At 37.3% G+C, this 19,134-nt stretch overlaps 1 protein-coding gene across 1 annotated transcript in view; it reads left to right on the forward strand.

Moving 5' to 3' along the window:
- KIAA1109 (KIAA1109 ortholog) overlaps positions 1-19,134 on the forward strand; it is a gene marked incomplete at its 3' end in the record, with an annotated part of 50,245 nt that overhangs the window by 21,643 nt on the left and 9,468 nt on the right. The window contains exons 14-27 of the mRNA XM_010077933.1: positions 293-448; positions 1,417-1,514; positions 2,523-2,701; positions 2,849-2,955; positions 5,029-5,237; positions 7,442-7,669; positions 8,243-8,380; positions 9,605-9,781; positions 12,176-12,304; positions 13,619-13,738; positions 15,817-16,094; positions 16,840-17,090; positions 17,561-17,819; positions 18,237-19,080. Of these exons, the coding sequence (XP_010076235.1) occupies positions 293-448; positions 1,417-1,514; positions 2,523-2,701; positions 2,849-2,955; positions 5,029-5,237; positions 7,442-7,669; positions 8,243-8,380; positions 9,605-9,781; positions 12,176-12,304; positions 13,619-13,738; positions 15,817-16,094; positions 16,840-17,090; positions 17,561-17,819; positions 18,237-19,080 (3,173 nt within the window). The remainder of the gene's footprint in view (positions 1-292; positions 449-1,416; positions 1,515-2,522; positions 2,702-2,848; positions 2,956-5,028; positions 5,238-7,441; positions 7,670-8,242; positions 8,381-9,604; positions 9,782-12,175; positions 12,305-13,618; positions 13,739-15,816; positions 16,095-16,839; positions 17,091-17,560; positions 17,820-18,236; positions 19,081-19,134) is intronic.

Raw genomic sequence — 19,134 nt, forward strand, 5'->3', positions numbered from 1 at the left:
TCAATGTGTAACTTTGCTACTGAAGAAAACTAAACTAGAAAACTTAATTAAACTGATGTCTTTCCAACTTAAAAAGCAGGTGAGAAATGGGAAATGGACTCACAGCAAGTGTTTGTGGAATATCTGCCTGAGAAATGGATACTGTATATTGTTCTCTTCATTTTTAATTTTGCTTTTTCTGTAAAGGAGCAAATGGTTAAAATTTACGATTTATGAAAAGCCAAAAACTTAAAAGAAGAAATCTCTCACTTGATTGCCACTAACTTGTCTTTATTACTTTACATGCTTTTAGATTTGATCCAAGACTGGTCCAGTGATAGTGCACCTGATATTTTTTCATTTGTTCCTTATATGTGGAACTTCAAAGTCATGTTTCATCAATTTGAAATGATTTGGGCAGCAAATCAACACAACTGGATTGACTGTTCAACCAAACAACAAGAAAATGGTGAGATCGCTTTTTTTTTATTTGGAAGAAGAGTAGAGACTACAAAAAATATGCACAAAATACAGAATATATGTACAGAGAGTATAAGAATTACAAAATTTTTACTAGAAAAATGTGTGTTCAGTGATAACTACCCATTTTGCTACTGTTGATATGCATAAACCATCCTAAAACTGTTACAAGTTCTGACTTTGTACGATAGTATCTCTTTTTTGGGGTGAGTGCAGTTTCAGATAATCTTTTAGCATTCATTTTTCAGGACCCCTTGAATCTTTAGTTTACAGTTTGCAAAGAGCAACCATGGGGTCTTGACATGTATTCAGTAAGCTAACTGAAAACATTCACTCAGGATACATTTTAAAAATAATGCTGGAAAAATACCACTTAAACTCCATATAAGTAGAAAAGTGTCTTCCCTGCTCATTTCAGAATATGAGGTAATGCTGCTAGTTGTAGACAAAACTAAGAGGTACATTTCTGAAAGCCAAAACTTTGTTTAGTGTGTGATTTGGTTTTTATGTATTTCAGTAGCCTACACTGCACTAGAATCTTATAATTTCAACATAGAGGGTGGTCGATTAAAAATAATGAGTTTGTGTTCTAGTTAAAAATAAGGCTCACTACTTCATCAAAAGCATGAGGAACTTTCAATGTGTGTTTTGTTGTGCAAAAACTGCTGTATGAAGCAGTCATAAGATATTAGTTATGGTTGTGTTTATTGTCTGCTTGCAATTTCTTTGTGCTAAGCACAAAGTCTTTCTATAAAGGAAAAGTTGTGGAAAGTAAATGCTTGCAGAATGATTTAGTGCAATATACTTGAAATAGACAGTAGTTAAAATGGCAATTTTCTATGTCATGAGTTCTTGAATATATTTTCATTATTATCTGTATGTTTGATAATTTGTCTAAGAACAAAATTGGGAGTAATTCTGTCAGATTTTTTCTTAATTTTTCCTCTTCTCTCGCAGTTTATCTAGCAGCTTGTGGAGAAACATTGAACATTGATTTCTCTCTGCCTTTCACCGACTTTGTTCCAACCACATGCAATACTAGATTCTCTTTAAGGGTAAGTTCTTCTCCTCTTGCCCCTTTTGTGTCTTCTGAATGTGGACTAGTATCCCTACCTTTTCTTCTTCAGTCAGGAAATTTTGAATAAACTCTTTCCTGAAAGAAATCCTCTCTTTCATTTCTGGATCATAGAATTTTTCTTTAAGTAACCCTAAGGAAAGTGTTTTCTGTTGCTTATATTAAACATTCAATCATAGGCTTTTTAATTTATATATACTTATATATACAAATTAAAATATATTTAAATATGTATATATACACACACAAGATTCTTACATACATACACACATTCAGTATGTATATTTACTATATATTCTTAGATTGTATGTCTCTATATATGTATTTTATCATTTGGAAGTCTGTTCCCATTTACTTAGAAAATGGCAAAGTCTAATGTATTTTCAAAGATAAAAGTCAAATTCTGGAATGGGCACCCCCAAACCTTTTTGGAAAACCATCTTCCTGATTTTTAAGAGTTTCTGTAGAATAAGTAAGGATGATGAAGTTTTTTTAGCAGATGCAGCTAATTTTTGAGAGACTGTACGTCTTGATTTGTCTTACCTAAAATAGAAGCAATCTACTGCTACTAAAAATAAAAAAACCTAGTTGACAGTGATGTTGGTAATTTTGTATAATTTGATAGCAAAGAAAGCAATGTGTTATCTAATTTTTCAAAAAATTATGGTTTAGTTGAGATGTAGGGTAGCCTTGGGCCAGTTGCTTAACTTTTGCGGTATGACTTGAAAAACAGAAGAACAGGATTCCCTAAAAGCTGCACCCCTGTGTTTTGTACAAGTCACTGGACTTGTAACTGTTAAGAACTACAGAGCCCTTGGGATTGTACTAGAAATTGGTGGGAGCCTTGATCAGCAATCACATGTAAAAATTGGTGTTTTTTGCCTGACGTTGCCTGTAAAGTGAAGATGATATGAACTTGTGAATAGCATGATCATTATGCACAGAGTGAATGTAATTTAACGTTTTTGTTACTAATGTTTGATTTTAGGGAGAAGATGTTGATCTTCATCTGTATCTACCAGATTGTCATCCTAGTAAATATTCCCTTTTTATGTTGGTGAAAGACTGTCAGCCTAATAAAATAAGTCCTGAATCTTGTATTTCTGCTGAATGTCAAAGTGGTCAGAAAACAGGCAAACCCAAATGGAGGAACATTACTCAAGAAGAGTGAGTTTTGTTGTGATATGTATTTATACCTTTATATTGGCTCTTCATATTTACTTACTTTGTGATGAAATCAACCTCATATGTTAATAAAAAAATTTAATGAAACTATTGTACTTCAAATAAAAGTATGACATTTCTTTTTGAAAGGGCTGGATGGGTTGAATGCTGGACAGTCCCAAGTGTTGTGTTTACAATTGACTACTCGTGGCACCCAATTTATCCTCAAAAGGCAGATGAGCAGCTAAAGCAATCCTGTAAGTGGCACTACCTTTTTCTTGTTAGCGTGTTTCATTTCAGAAACTGCTGTGACTTTGTTGGATCAAACTGCTTAAATTTGCAGAAATTAGTTTTGAACTGAACTACTATTTTAGGTCACGTGGGACAATGCTGATCTTTAGAATGCACCAGGTTGGATTTAAAAACTGACAACATCTTCTGATGCAAAATTTCAGAAAGTGTCCCAGTTCCCTGTGTAAAAGGAAGATACTGTCTGTAGTTCATTTCTCCTTGTTCTTAACAAAGTGGATCTCTTAAGTAGGTTGTTGCATAACATAAAATATCATTTGGTATATTAAATATGAAGTACAATATTTTTGGCAGTATCATGTTCCTTAGCCTTTCTAAGCTTTTTTCCTTTGGATGTTGTGATGGTGTCTTGTGATTTAAATGTTTAAATACAGTATGTAGGTATGAGATATAATAACATTATCTTTATGCATATGAAACTCTGAGATTTCATTGTAGCTAGCACTGTTGAAGTGAACCATGGCCTTCACACAATGTTAGACTGGTCAGCCTAACACTAATTTCTAAATAAGAATTTTGAATTTTAAATGTCCAAACTGTATTTCTAAATAGGAAATATTCTATAAGTATGTGCTTGCAAAAAAATCAAGTTATAAAATAGTTAAACCCAGAGATGAAAGGTTATTTTAAGTGCAGAAGGAGATATGCGAAAAGTTATGAGGTTACATAAAAGTCTTTCAGGTTGAGCTGGTGAAAGCAGAACTGATGAAGGAGAGGTATTAGAAGAATAATGAAAGCTAATTTGAATGGGTGTCAATCAGCAGGTGTTACAAGACATGCTGGGTAGGGTTTTTGGGTTTTGACTTCCAACAATTCAAATCTAAAAGAACTCAAATTTTAGAGGACGAAGCAGAAAAAGGAAGATTCATTTTGCAGATGTTCATTAAGTGCTCTTGTGAGACTGTCAGCTTGTGTCAAATTTGCATAGTTCAAATTTGAAAACGTTTACTTGTAACCGTAGCAGTTGAACCTGGATTGGAAAGTTTGTACGTACGCAGGTAATTTCATCTGCAGCTTCCTTCCATAAACAATCCAGCACAGTCAGGCTCACTTCTCATCTGTGATGCCGAGACAATCTGCTTGTTACAGTAGCGACCTCTATTTTTTTTTTTTGAGTTAATCTATAGAACTCTTTCAGTCTCTGAGAATAGCAAGAGATGCAGCTTCCGAAAAAGTGGTCATCTCACTGCGGCATTTAGCTAATTTGTAATGGTACCATAACGAAAGCACTGAACGAGCATTGTAGACAGTGATGGTAGGTTAAAGCCTTGAAGGTTTGCTGGCTACAGGTGTGTATTCCCTGTAGTTCTGTATGTGCTGGTTTTTCCAGTTAAACGGGCACCTGAAATCTTACTTCCTCTGGAGCATCAGTTTTGTGTGGTTTTTCCCATAGAGTTCTTTACTTCCCAGCAGTCGCTTTACACTCCCAAAGCACTTTGAGTTATTCACTTCCTTCTTGTCACCTTTCCTCACTTAAAAAAGCCAAAGGACTTTCTTCTGCCTGACTCCAAATAAAAAGAATGGATGGGAAATAAGATCTGAATTTCCAGACTGTTTTGTGACTAGAGTAATTTAGTTGTTTGCGAGGAAATTTTAGCCTGCAGAGCTACTGGTTCAGAACAGGTTTTTAATATAACTCCTGTGATGTTCCTGTTTATTCGTCTCTGTTTGTTCTGCAATAGCTGTGTGGCTGTGGGAAATCTGCTATGCTGCAATGAAAGCATGTCTTTGTTTTACTTGAAAAGCAAGATAAATAAGTTGAATTTTTCTTCTGAACTTGAAGGATTGTTTTTTCTTGCATAATTAATGTTGACTAAAATATTCTCTATTTTCCTGTCTTCCCATAGCTACTAGATATGAGAAACTTCTGTAGCATAGACATATTAACATAATAAATACAATCCAAATTAGAAAGCTGCAAAAAGTTGTATAATTAATACACATTAATATTTGCAGAATTTTGTCGATCAGAAACCGAACTTGTAATCAAAATATGTTTTCCTGTTTAATTTGCTCCAAAGTGTCAGAAATGGAAGAAACAATGTTATCTGTGCTAAGGCCATCGCAGAAAACAGCCGAGAATGTGACTTCATCTCCCACAGCTTCGACCCGCCTTCCCCTTGACCCCTCAGAGCTGCCTCCGGACAAGCTCCATGTGGAACTGGAGCTTTCCCCAGATTCCCAGATAACCCTGTATGGACCCCTGCTCAAAGCCTTTCTGTCTGTAAAGGTAGGCGTGAGAGCACAACTCGTAAAATTTATTGATGGCCACATGTAGGAAAGGGAACTCATTAATTTGAAATAGAAAATTAGGATTCAGCAGAATATGTGAATTTAGATGAAAACTTTTTATAAGTACTAGTTCAGAATAACTTTGGTGATGTGGCATGGCTGTGATGAATTCAGCTGGCACAGGCTCATGAGAAGGCTTCCAATGTAAGTATGTAGACCCACATCAGCATAATTTTCCTTCCAAGGAATAGTATATCATCTGGACTTCATGTGCAGAAAATTTGATTTAAAAAGCTCCTTGAATCAATACTGAAGAACAATTTTTCATCCTTTTCTTGTTAATCTGTTATGTTTTAAAAAGTTTGTGTCGCTTATCTTGTGTCCTCTTCCATTAGTGATCTTCATGGTGTCTAGAAACAGTTTAATCTCTTCCCACCTCTCTCACCTTGCCTTGTTGTGACAAAAGGAGACACAATTGAATGTGTCACTTCTGTTGGACTAACAGTGAAATGTTTGAGCTTTGGTTGTTTTTTTTGTGGTAGGTTTTTTTTTGGGGGGGGGGGGTGTTTTGGTTTGTTTTTTTTTTTTTTTTTTCAGGTCTGTTTTAGCCTCTGCAGCTTTCATTTTGGGTCAGAGGATGAGGAGTTTTCTGAGACAGGTGATCAGTATTAGGACTCATACTGAAACAGTAATTTTAAAGAATTTATATAAGGCATTGCATGTATGCAGTGAATAGTGGAAAATATTAAGCTTTTACAGAGTATAGGACTTGCAATATGCTCATTATTTTTTCATGTTGCCACTAAAGTAAATAGGATTAAAATTAGGTCAGTATTGCATCTTGAAGACTTCATTTCTTCTGATATAGAGGGAATGTGCCCATGTTTGAATTGTTTATTGAGCTGCTATTTTGGAGCCCTTAAATTAATGAGATGGTTCTGTCTTGCTAAGCAGAGAAACACTTTTTCAGTGCTTTTTGCCTCTGGAGGTATATGTAACCGCTGCTACGTTAAATCCCTTGATTCTATGATGATTTAATTTTTTTAGGTGCAGATTTCTCAGACTAAATACAGCTTTTATCTAAGTCTCAAGAGAAAATTTGAATGAATTGCTTGTTTTTGAAAATGCACATTTATTGTTCTTTTTTATATTTTTGTGACTGTGTTTACATCTTTTTGTCCAGCTATGCTGGCAGCATCTTTTAATAGATTTTGGGATGGTGGTGCAGTACGCTTTGTTTTCATGTGTTGTGGTTGAATTGTTGCTTTCAGTTTGTTTTCATTTATCTTTTTTAATACATGCAGGATAAATTCCTGGACATGCATTGTTCATGCTGTTCTGTTAAGCTTTCTATTCCTGAGAGTTAGTTAGTCAGCGTAGTGCACTGTGTTTCTCACTGAAGGGCTTTCTGGCTGGGAATGAGATTTCCAGCCCACGGTGCCAGGAGTAAGTTACTGGAGTACTTAGCACCCTCTGCTGGGTCTGCCTTGTAAAAAATATTTCAAGTTAGGTCCCCTGACATCAACCTGTGTCTTTTCCCTTTTTAAAAAACAAAGCAGATTGGCTTTGCTTAACTTTTGAGGGTGTTTTTGTTTGGCCGCGGAGCAGTGCTTAGTTTATGTGCATTAACACAAAAAATACTGCGGAGACTCAGTACAATGTGGTAAAACTACATGTCCACAGGAGTTGTTATTTCGGGGCAATAATGTCCCTCCCTTTTCCGCAGACCTTTTTCAAGGACACGGGTACCTTGCAGTTGCTTGCTTCTTCTGTCGTTCACTTCCTGTCTGCTTGCTTGCACTGTAGACTTGAGCTTAGAAGAGAACAAAGAAGTTTTGGAAAGCAAATGTGGCACAGAGAAGGGGAGGGCAACGAGAAACGTCATGAAATTCAAATCTGTTTGTTTGATCTTTAGTCTAGTACTCATTTGTCCTCATTTCACAAATGACCAGCAGTTTGTAATAGTTGGAACATTTCTGTTGTCCTTCTCCTGCAAAGCACATGGATTAAGTTTGCTCCCTTAAGGTATCTCACTTTCATAAAATAAAGCGGTGTATGTTTCTTCAGCTCTAGGTTGTAGGTATACTACTTACTTTAGGGAGGACTACCACAGAGGAAAAGGTTGGGTTTGTATTTCATTACATTGCCTATATTTTTTTCCTTGTTTTCCGTATGTTCGTAGCAAATAATTCTTTTTCCCAGGAAAATTATTTTGGAGAAGATGACATGTACACTGATTTTGAAGAAGTTATTTCAAGCCCTGTTTTGTCACTGTCAACATCTTCAAGCTCTGGATGGACAGCTGTTGGAGTGGAAAATGACAGAAAGGAAAATGAAAGTTCAGCCAAGCCAGTTCACCCTCTTACTTTACGTCCATGGGATATCACTGTGCTTGTTAATTTGTACAAAGTGCATGGGCGATTACCAGTGGTAAGTACTTTAAGATCTTAAAATATTTTGCTTCATGTGTTTATTTTTTTTTCCAGTTTCATAATTTGGAGTTAAATATAACTGCCTGGAACATTAAGTTAGAGTGGTGCTTACTGAAGTGTGTATATACTCTACTAAAATTATGAGTTTCTAAACCCATTTGAGACATGATTTGTTTTGCTTATCTAGGAGGCAGAACTGGATAATTTTTTGTGATTTTACTCAATGAACTTGATTTGTGTGCTGTTATTTTTGATTGACCATTATGATTTCCCTGTTAATTAGCAAAGCTGTGTTCTAATGGTGCATTCTGCTCTGTGCAGCTGCTTTCTGAGGAATCCCCAGGAAGTCAAAAAAGAATACGGATAAAAAATTGGGTTCACTCAAATGGGTTTGGATTGCTGTTTATATAATTGTTGAAAGGTTTTTGAAGTTGCATAGGCTTCTTCTTGAGTATTGACTTGGAGGAAAATTAGCATACTTTTTGGTCACAAGTTTGCTTCTAATCTTACAATTTCAACCATGTTGTGTATTTTCAGTTTCTGAAATGGATGCATTTAATTTTTATTTTAGCATTGCAGTCCGGATGGTCCTGAGTGCCCTACAGCTTTCTTGGAGAGGTTGTGTTTTGAGATGAAGAAAGGATTTAGAGAAACAATGCTTCAACTCGTACTGTCTCCAGTCAATTTGTTTCTGAATGACAACTATCAGGTAGTAAGCTGGTTTCTGTGTGTTTGTGTGTGCATCTATGTTGTGGAAGTTGTGATGATCTTAAAACTTCATTCTTTTTTGATAGGAACTTTCCTGTTGCATACATACAAAGTTGATTAGGCTTATGAATCATAAGAGTTATTAATGAAAATTCTGATGCATGTTTTTTAAAATCTTTTTTCCTCTCCACTTTGCATTTTGGTGAAATGCACAAAAAGAAAAGATTGAATTTTCCTAATTTTGCTTAAAATCTTTCTGTAGAAGGTTCTCTAGGAAGCAGAGTAAGATTCAAGACTGATCTTAGAACCATTGAGTGATCTTGGGCTTGTGTGGGGTTTTTTTAGTTTTGGGTGTGAGGTTTTTTTTGTTGTTTTAAGAGTTTTGTTTTAAAAGTTACTGTAAATACTGACACCTATAGATTTTGTGCAGTGGCTGGTTATGTTTGACTTTTTTAAAGCACATAGTTTTAAAACTACACATGTTAGTGGATAGAATAACTGCATCTGTCATATTCTCTGACTTTTATTAGACTAAATCACACAGCTGGATCTGTATCTTCTGGTCAAGATATTGTTATGACTTAGTCACAAGTTTCTAGTGTATGCCTGTGCTAGCTTATCCGTTAAGTTTCTTCTCTGGCTGGTGGAGTAATATTCTTTTGAAAAGTAATACATCTGAATTTTCATATCCGCAAACAAAAAGCTTTGCTTTAGGTAGCCAGGAAATATTTTGGTGGAAAGTGCAACTTAAAGGACGGCCTCTGATTTTTTTATATTTTTTTTTTAATTTGTTTTTACCTTTTTTTAATGTGTCAGCTTTCTGATAGTAGCAAACCTTCGTAAGTCATGTTTTTTGTGTCTTGATCGCTTTCATTGTTAAACACTCTCTTCCATTCTTTGGTTATATTTTATTGCAGTAATATTTAACAGATGGTGTCTAGATGCTACTGTGTGGAGTTCACCAAAGGAAGGTTGATGATGATGTTTGCTAGAAATTAAAACCAACTTGGGTTAGATAAACTTCCCTTTCTCCCCATAAGATTTGCATAAATGTTGTTGCGTCGGTGATGCTGAGAAATCTTGGGACTGCCTAGCTGTACAAAAGTCAATGGGATTTAACAAGTGAAGATGAATGTGTGTGAAATATCTCTGGCTACACAGTTTTTGCACTTTCTGTTGCTGTATTCTTTGCAAATATTAGCTTTACCTTACTTGTCTTTAACAGCGACCTGCAGTGGATGAAGTTCTTCGAGAGGGTCACATCAGCCTGTCAGGTCTGCAGCTGCGTGCTCACGCAATGTTTTCAGCAGAAGGTCTGCCTCTTGGAAGTGATACTTTAGAATATGCGTGGCTGATAGATGTACAGGCTGGAAGTCTTACAGCCAAAGTTACGGCACCACAGGTACCATCTAGAAACTGTTTGCTTTGAAGTATTACCTTTCTTCTTTCTTGTAAAACTGGTGGAGCAGAGATTTTGGAAAGCATGTGATCTGAGTGGAATTTCGATGCATCTGTGCCTTAAGTACCCTTAATTTTATAGTTTGAAGATCGAACCATTTCTGCAAAGGGATAGGAGATGACAAATGAGCTGAAGCTGATACTCATCTTAAATCTAAGTGTAACAGGGTGGCTGGTGTTATATGAGAATTTGAAAGGATGATGGTAGCAGAGCATGAACAAATAAATCTGTTGTCACTACATGTAAACGTGTATGTTACAGATGTGTATGTTAATGTACTTTTCTACTGATTAGAAAAGCAACCACAGTATCCACGTGCGCTGTAAGTGGTTTGACCGCAGGGTAAATAATACCTCTTTGTAAATAGAGGAGTTGTTTTGGGACATCTTTGGGCATCAACTTGGTAACATGACGAAAAGGAGAAAGGAAAATCTATTACAAAGGTTTAAGTATGAGATGCCTGAGTTAAGTTGTCTGTGCCTTCCTCTGAGGTTACTTTTATTTTATGATGCTGATTTCTGGAGGTGCAGGGTTGTTACCCCTCCTGGCTAACGGTCTGGGAAGGACAAATATAGTATCCAGTTGCAATTGCAGTCTGAAAGGTCACTTGGTATCCCTTGATTGGAATGTTCTTGGAGATATGTAGGCATTTGTGTGAAGGGATGCTGCCAGCAACAAGGATATAAAGTTGAGCATCTGGCAAGAATTTAGCTTGCAGATAAAGTTGTGCAAGAACATAGAAAGCTGTGGACAAAGCCATGTTTTAAAGTAGGAGACAAATGAGATAATTTGTGGGATGTGTAGTATGGGCAGGCCTCAGCAAGAAAGCAGCTGGTAGCTCAGTCATGCTTCTCGCTGCATAAATTCTGATGCTTGGTCCCACTGGAACATAGTTTGATTTCAGTGTTGGATTTTCTTAGGTCAGCCCTAGTACTAACTCCTTTTTGTTTTGCCATTTATGTTGCTTTTATTTTTTCAAATGTAATAATGGCTTCAAACATACAACAGACTGATCACTTTGATTTATTTCTGGTGTGGGCTGCCAGATCTTTAAAAAAAAGGTTACTTTGTCAGTGTGTTCTGAGACGTAAGAAAGTACATAAATTCTATTTGGTAGTTAGTTTGGTTTATTTATTTATTTTTTACTTTTTCTTAAGACACATCCTCTTATTCCTCTAAAAACTACCATTATTTTCTAGGATTAAGCACTTATTTCATTAGGAGACTTCTGCAGCAGATAAAATCAAAATAAGGCATACAAGCAGCTTCAGCCAATCTGAAGAATAGACTCCAGATACATTTTCATGCTACATATACAGACTTTTGTAGTGGTATTTCCCAAAAATGCCACTGCTGGTTTAGATAAGCTATAGTACTTTACTACTCTATGCTTCAAAAAATTAAAACCTAGTTGTCTCAAAAAGTACTCTAATCTTAGAGAACATTTCTAAATGCTTGACACAACTTAAGGATTTCCTTCCTCTATAAAGCCATTCTCAATTATATGCTTCATACAGCATTTTTGTTTTATTTTTTGTTGTCGGCACTGCTATGGAGCAGAACTTGAATTTGCTGTTTAAGGGTCAGTGGCTTTCTTCCTCCTGTAGTGTGATGTATTGCAAGAATTTGTGAAGAGACAACACTAAAGGGAGAAAGAGAGGTTTTGTGGAGGACAGTCATAGTTATATTAAATTCCAGTTAAGTTACTGCTGATTTTAAGTGTCCTTTCCTTTGGCTAGCCAAAGAAAACACATTTCCCTCTCATAATAGAGACAGAGAGTCATGAGTCATTTCCTTTATGAATGAGCTAACTATATAAAAGATTGAAGTCAACAATAGGCTAATTACTGGGTCCAGTGAGATTCAGCAGTGTTCTGTTTAGCTAGTTTCCTCCTATGGTTTCTAAATGTAGCTTTGTTACTTACACACAAGTGAGTCTGACATTTACATTATGAATGGTGATATAGTATTTTGAGGTGTTTTCTGAGGTAAAATAAGGGGAGCTCTGTCTTTACAATGATGTTCTCATTTGACTGTAATAACAAAAGCTGTTTTCTTATATTAAATAATTTAGGAAATTGTTTAATGTCACAGTGATATCCACAAAAAACTATAGAGACTGGAATGTTGTGGCATACACAGAAATAAAATCTATGTTGAGTAACAGAAAATAGACTGTGAGCAAGATAATGTAGCTGGAATGTTATGGTGGGGTCTTTTGTTTGTTTTCACTCCTGCTCACTTTCCAACCTCTGGGGATGTTCTTTCAATACTCTGTACAGTGAAAGCTTGTTTTGTATATTTACTATTAGACAATATATTGTTGTTTGCTTGCAGCTTGCGTGTCTTCTGGAATGGGGGCAGACCTTCATATTTCATGTGGTGTGCCGAGAGTTTGAACTGGAAAGACCAAAATCTGTAATAATATGCCAGCATGGAATTGATCGTCGATTTTGTGACTCTAAGGTAACCTTTCATCCATCTTAATTGCTTGCTATATTGCGCAGGAATAGTTTAGAAATCTAGTCTTAAAGGTACTAAGAGACGTGGAGTATAGAGTCAGATGGGATGTTCCCTTTGCTAACTTATAGCTCATTCTTTCATCCATCTTAATTGCTCACTATATTGCACAGGAATAGTTGAGAAATCTAGTCTTAAAGGTACTAAGAGATGTGGAGTATATAGTCAGATTGGATGTTCCCTTTGCTAACTTATAGCTCATGATGTTTTAGAAATAAAAGCAATTCTCTCTCTGTTTTCCTGGGGATGTACACAGTGTTTTTGTGCTCTATGAATTATTTTGAGAAGCTTTATCCACAGGAGCCATGCCTAGTTTCTTGCCTCTACTACGATAGTTAAGAGCCAGAGGACATACTCTGGTATTCCTTAAGAGACAAAGGTCGTACTGCCCCTGGTGCTCCTGGCAGGTTCCCATGATATTTTTTGTTCCCCTGTTCTTCCTTTGTTGATGAAATAGTGTTTTGATGGGAGACTTAAGCTGACAGCTTATAGCTTCCATGGACTTTTTTATGAAAAACAAAACCAAAACCAACCATGGGACTCTTAATTAATCATCGTGTCATTGTGAATTCTGCTTTTGGTACTTTTCTCTTGGAATCTGTGTGCGATCACTTGAGGACTGAACTGAAGGAGGCTTGTCATTGTTCTTCCTCTGTTGATGAAATAGTGTTTTGGTGGGAGACTTAAGCTGACAGCTTATAGATTTCATGGACTTTTTAATGAAAAACAAAACCAAAACCAGCCATGAGACTCTTAATTAACCATCGTGTCATTGTGAATTCTGTTTTTGGTACTTTTCTCTTGGAATCTCTGTGTATGATCCCTTGAGGACTGAACTGAAGGAGGCTTGTCATATCTTAAGTATGATTCCTGGATGTAATTTCTCAACATCCTCCTTGTTCTGTTCCAGTTTTTGTGATGTTCTCTATCAGGAGACTTGATTTGCCTTTTGCTGGTGGAAGACAGGAGAGCCAACTGGGTCCACTGACGGTGCTGGAGAGAAGAATTAAAACCAGGAGAGCCAACTGGGTCCCCTGATGTGGCTGGAGAGAAGAATTAAATGTGTCCTAGTGAAAATGAACCTGAACACAGAAATACCCCAGCTCAAACTTATGTTGATAGTGTACAATCACTGACTTTCTATTGCTGTGGTTTTAGGCCTCTGTTAAACAGAACATAAAGAAAAGGATAAGCACAAATTAAACTAAAACTACTAATGCAGATTTAAATCTCCTCCCCCTCCCCTCTGTTTTTTTTCAGATGAACTGCATCCCTGGGCCGTGCCCAACATCTGATGATTTAAAGTACACGATGACACGCTTAGCCATGGATGGAGCAGATCTGTATGTGGTAGAACATGGCTGTGCCACCAATATAAAGGTGAAAATATTTCTCTTAACAGCAGTTAAAATATTTATTTGTCAATAGGATTCTTTGTATTTTTTGATAGAATAGCTACCTGAATTTATTGCTTGCTTACATGCAATGGATTAAGCAGAATTTCTGAAATTTTAAGTGATAGAAGATTGGCTTGGCCTGGGCCAGCAGTAGGTCAGTTTGGCTTCTGCTTAGTTATTCCATTAATGATCTTGGAAAATGATAAGGAGGAGTGGATGTCTGCCAAAGTGAGAGTGGAAACTGCAGGATTGGTGTAAAAATTAAAAACAAACAAACAAAACACTGGACAATACAAATGTCAGCGTCTGTACCTGAGAGCTGATAAGAACTAGTGCTATACATCAGTAACTCAGCAACTGGAAATGATTGGGACGGATTGTGTACAAATGAATGCTTGATAACTCATGATTGTCTTAGATGGTACAGCTGTTTGAATGAAGATATATCTTTGGTAGAGATGGGAGGAGTGTTAGTGCCACTGCCTGACTGAATCTAGCATACCACATTGTGTATCCTCTGCTCAAAAAAAGGATGTGCAGAGAAGAGCTCATATTCTCTCTGTTATCTTATCTTACAAGAGAAAACTAGAATAATTTACTCAATGTAGCAAAATATAAGTTAGGCGACAACTGAGTCATGGTAACAACAGAGAAGGAGTGTTATGCTGGGTGTAAGTGACTAGTGGTTGTGCTGCCCATTAATAAATTCAGTTTTAAAAGGTAGGCTTAACGTTCAAGGTTTTGGGGACAACATCACATTACGAGAAATAATCTAACTGAAGGAAAGTGGTAATTGTTTTAGATGTTTTTTTTAATGACACAGTATTCAAATGGATTGCTTCTTAGTGGCAGTAAAAAAAAATGCAGTTTGAGTCTCCAAATTCTTTTGAGTCCAATATTACAAAGTGCCAGCACAAATATTAACTGTGTTTGCAGGCATAAATATGAATGACAGTGTTCAAAGGCAGCGTAATAACCTGAACCACTCTAGAAAATTATATTCTGAATGTTTTTCATTGGAATTTTAAAAAAGGTTTCCAGTGCTCCCTTATAGTCTATGATAGAGACGAGAAGTAGTGATTTAATATTAACCCTGTGGGTAGCTCTTCCATGGATGGGTTCTTTTTTAGCTTTCCTTCTTTTCCCTGTGAAAAGTTTGAAAACTTGATCTGAAATTTCAGGTACTTCATGGTGAGTTTTTGGAGAGGACTCAAGCTGTGCAGGAAACCTGGTCCAATGTCTTCAGATTATTTGAAGTTTGAAGATGAAGCATTTATGGCAGGGCTATGTCATCTTTTATTAGTGTACACCAGTGTCAGGGAGAATTGATAACTGTATGGGCAGGTGGCCAGTTTCCCCAGCTAAGTGCAGGAGTAAAGCAAGAACTTCTGATTTCTCTTTGGAGAGGGTTGGCTCCTGCCAGTACTGTGCTTTTCGTGGGAGAGGAGCAGCCTCCTGTTTGGTTCAACAAAACTACTGGAGTTACGCCAATACAAGAAACAGACTATGATCATATAAGGGCAACTATAGCACAATTCATATGGATGTCAGTTCAGCTTTAGGATTTGGAATTTCTTGAGTTTTGCAGTGTTTAACATGACTGTCTCACTGAGGTATTTATTAACTGTAGATTTAATACAGCTTTGTGCTCAAAGTATATAGTAAATATTTTAGTCTAAGGACATACAATGATATATATCATATCAAATCATGTTTTTAGGTGATAGTGAAGATTTAATTTTTTTTAAAGGTTCGTTATAACATTTGGCCAAAGTTGAGCTTTCTCTTTTGATCCGTTTACCAAAGAACACTCCTAAATAGAGATTTCATTTTTGTTATTTATAAATGGACTGGAACCAGTTTCTAAGCTTGCTGCCTTTGCCGCCTTTTGTGTGTGTGCACAGGCTTGCACGTAGATCTGGTTTTCTGTCTTTTTTGGAGATAATAGTTTACTGTCATCTTTCTGGAATGTAGTAGATGGTGTGTTAACTGGATGAAGGCTGCTCCTCCTTTGCTTCACTCATGGCTAATCAGAGTTCATGTTTTAAATCCTGTTTTCAGATGGGTGCTGTACGTGTTGCAAACTGCAACCTCCACAACCAGTCTGTTGGAGAAGGTGTAAGTGCTGCTATTCAAGACTTTCAGCTCAGACAATATGTTGAGCAGGTGAACAATTGCAGAACCGGTCTTCAGCCAATATTAAGGAGGGCGTATTGGCTGGAAGCTGGATCTGTCAACTTGGGGCTCATCACTGCTGACATTGCTTTAGCTGCAGATCATCCTTCTAAACATGAAGTGCAGAGACATTTCTTAGAAACACATGATAACCGAACTAAGAGGTAAGAGATACAATTGAAGGAGATGCATTTGAATTGTTTTGGGGGTGTAACTGAATACATTAATCTAAAGATGGAACTTTGTTTTTTTCGTTTGGGTTTTTTTTTTTTTGCTTACATAGATTACAATTTTTAAAAAATATGTTGAATGCTTAGCTATGGGGTTGGTGGCTTGAGTGTACCTGGACTATACAAAATCGTACAATATTTGGTGAAACTTTTCCCTCTGCCTTCCCTTATCCACCAAAATGAAGATCAGGGAGAGGAGGGAATTGAATTTGTCCTTTGCTCTCAGGCTGGACTGAAAACAGGCCTTAAAGAGTCCTGAGGAAGCTGATGAGCAGCTGTGAACAAGATGCCTGGTGTAACTGTGATTTGCACGTCTCCCCAAAGAGCAATTGCCTCTGCCATAAGCAACATGCACAAGCATGGAGTGTATTTGCAGTGCTGGCCTATGTGCTGGGAGAATGGGCCGTTACTATTAGCGTGCATTGTGGCCGCTGGACATAATCTGTGCCTGAGCACTGCGTATACATTTGTGATTTGCTCCTTTCTGGAGCTCATCCTTCCTTTTATGGCTGGCATCTGTGTCTCAAACACAAATCTTATTTATTCATTTCATGGCAAGTGAAATAGGAGTTCCCATGTAAGAGAGGGATGTCTTTTAATCTTGTTTTCACTAAATTTAAATGTGCTAAGGCTGACGCAGTCATGTTTTTTTGTTTTTTATTCTTCTGCTTTTGCATAGATTGTGGTTTTTGTGGCCTGATGATGCTTTGAGGAATAAGAGAAGCAAGAACAAGTGTGGCTGTCTTGGTGGTTGCCGATTCTTTGGGGGCACGTTAACAGGACTAGATTTTTTCAAACTTGAGGAACTGACACCTTCAAGCAGCTCCGCTTTCTCAAGTACAAGTGCAGAATCTGATATGTTTTATGGGCAGTCTTTACTGCAGCCAGGAGAATGGATAATTACGAAGGAGATTCCTAAAATTTTAGATGGTGAGAATGCGTTGCACTGTAATTTTACTCTGTTTTGCCCAAAAGTATAATTTATTAACTACACATTAGTATTAACAGTTTTTCTGATTCTGATTAAAGAATAGTACTTGTTGTGCCTCTTGTACAAGGGGTCCTGTAGTGGCATGGGCCCTTCTGAGAGCAGACAGTAGTTTCATAGCAGTGAGCAAGATTTCATATGCTAAATTTTTATATTAACATGCAAATCCTTTCTGGGTAAAAATAAGTTTATTTGACTTGCATCTGTTTTACTTGTATAGAAAGTAGTCTACCAAGACAATCTGATGTTTTTCTGCTATGACTTTATTAATTTTTGTTGGTACAATGTGCTAGTATGTGTATGCATTGCAAAACTAGGGCTTTCATTTAATAAGGATTATTATTCCAGGGGGCAGGGAAGAGACCATTACAGTTCTGTTATCAGATGTTCAGTTTTTCTTTTCTGATTCTAGGTAAGGCAAATGGTGTAAAACGAAAAGATTGGGATTGCAGATCTGTGGGTATAGAAATAGAAAGGAAAGCACAACATCTAAGCCTACAAGTGCCGTTGCGCTCCCATAGCTCCTCATCGTCTTCGGAGGAAACGAGCAGTTCTAGTGCTGCACTGCCCTTGCTTGCGGGTGAGAAGGACAGCCCGTCATCAACTGCTGAGGATCACTTGGGACAGAAGGAGTTCTTGTCTGGTGCAAAAAGGGAAGATGGTCATGGAAGGTTAGTACTCTGTCCAGGTAGGAGTATGGTTGAACGCATATGACAGAACGCATTATGACAGAAAAAACCCTTACATTTAGCAATTTATAAAGCATTGGTTATTTTTTAATGGTACTGCTCAAATGCATTTCCTAGTTTGAATCCAAATTTGCATCTCTAATAAGGGATGATTACCTGATCTGGGTAGCAAATCCAGCGTGTAAGACAACAGCACTTGCCGTTACTGTTCATTTATACATTCCCTATATGTAGGCGAGTGGACTAAGCAGCAGAATTTAGTATGTAATTAGTGTTATGAAAATAATTCTATGCTAATACAAAGTCACAGAATCACTGAAGCATTTGACAGCTTCTATAATGTAAAAAGAGAAGCATTAATGATAAAATAAGCAAATGAACCTTTAATTTTCTTCCCAGCGTTGCAGTTGAGGGTGCAGAGGGCAGCCCTGCAACTCCTGGCAGCCAGGAAAGGCCGGTTGGTCAGTCTCCTCTGAGGTCTCCGCTGAAACGGCAAGCCTCCGTGTGCTCCACCCGGCTCGGGAGCACCAAGAGCCTCACGGCAGCCTTCTATGGAGACAAGCAGCCTGTTCCAGTTGGTGTGCAGTTCAGCAGCGATGTGTCTCGCAGTGATGAGAATGTCTTGGACTCCCCAAAGCAGAGGAGGAGCTTTGGTTCTTTTCCGTATACTCCGTCTGCAGATTCAAACTCATTTCACCAGTATCGCTCCATGGATTCCAGTATGTCAATGGCTGACAGCGAAGCTTATTTTTCTGCAGCAGAAGAATTTGAGCCAATAAGTAGCGATGAAGGTCCAGGAACCTATCCAGGAAGGAAGAAGAGAAAAAAGCAAACTCAGAAAACTGAATATAGTAGAGGGTCTATTTATCACAGTGTGGAAGGGCCCTTGACAAGCACAATCCATGGTGAAACTAGTCAAGATGTTAAAATGTTGCCAATTAAGACTCATCCTTCACAGGCTTCATTTGTTTCAGCTCTGGGAGGAGAAGATGAGCATGCTGAGAACATGTATATCATGGAATCTGAGAAGACTGTGGAAAGCGAGCAAATAACTTCCCAGCAGCCTGTAATGGCATGCTACCAGAACTATCTTACGCAGTTCCAGGTGATCAACTGGTCGGTAAAGCATCCAACTAACAAAAGAACTTCAAAATCCTCGTTACATCGCCCTTTAGACCTTGACACACCAACGAGTGAGGAAAGTTCATCATCTTTTGAACAACTTTCTGTCCCAACTTTTAAGGTATGGAAGGTGCTGGAAGAAGGAGTAGAGAAAGGAATAAGAATACAAAACAAG

Source organism: Pterocles gutturalis, unplaced genomic scaffold, assembly GCF_000699245.1.
Source record: "Pterocles gutturalis isolate BGI_N339 unplaced genomic scaffold, ASM69924v1 scaffold19328, whole genome shotgun sequence".
Classification (NCBI taxonomy): domain Eukaryota; kingdom Metazoa; phylum Chordata; class Aves; order Pterocliformes; family Pteroclidae; genus Pterocles; species Pterocles gutturalis.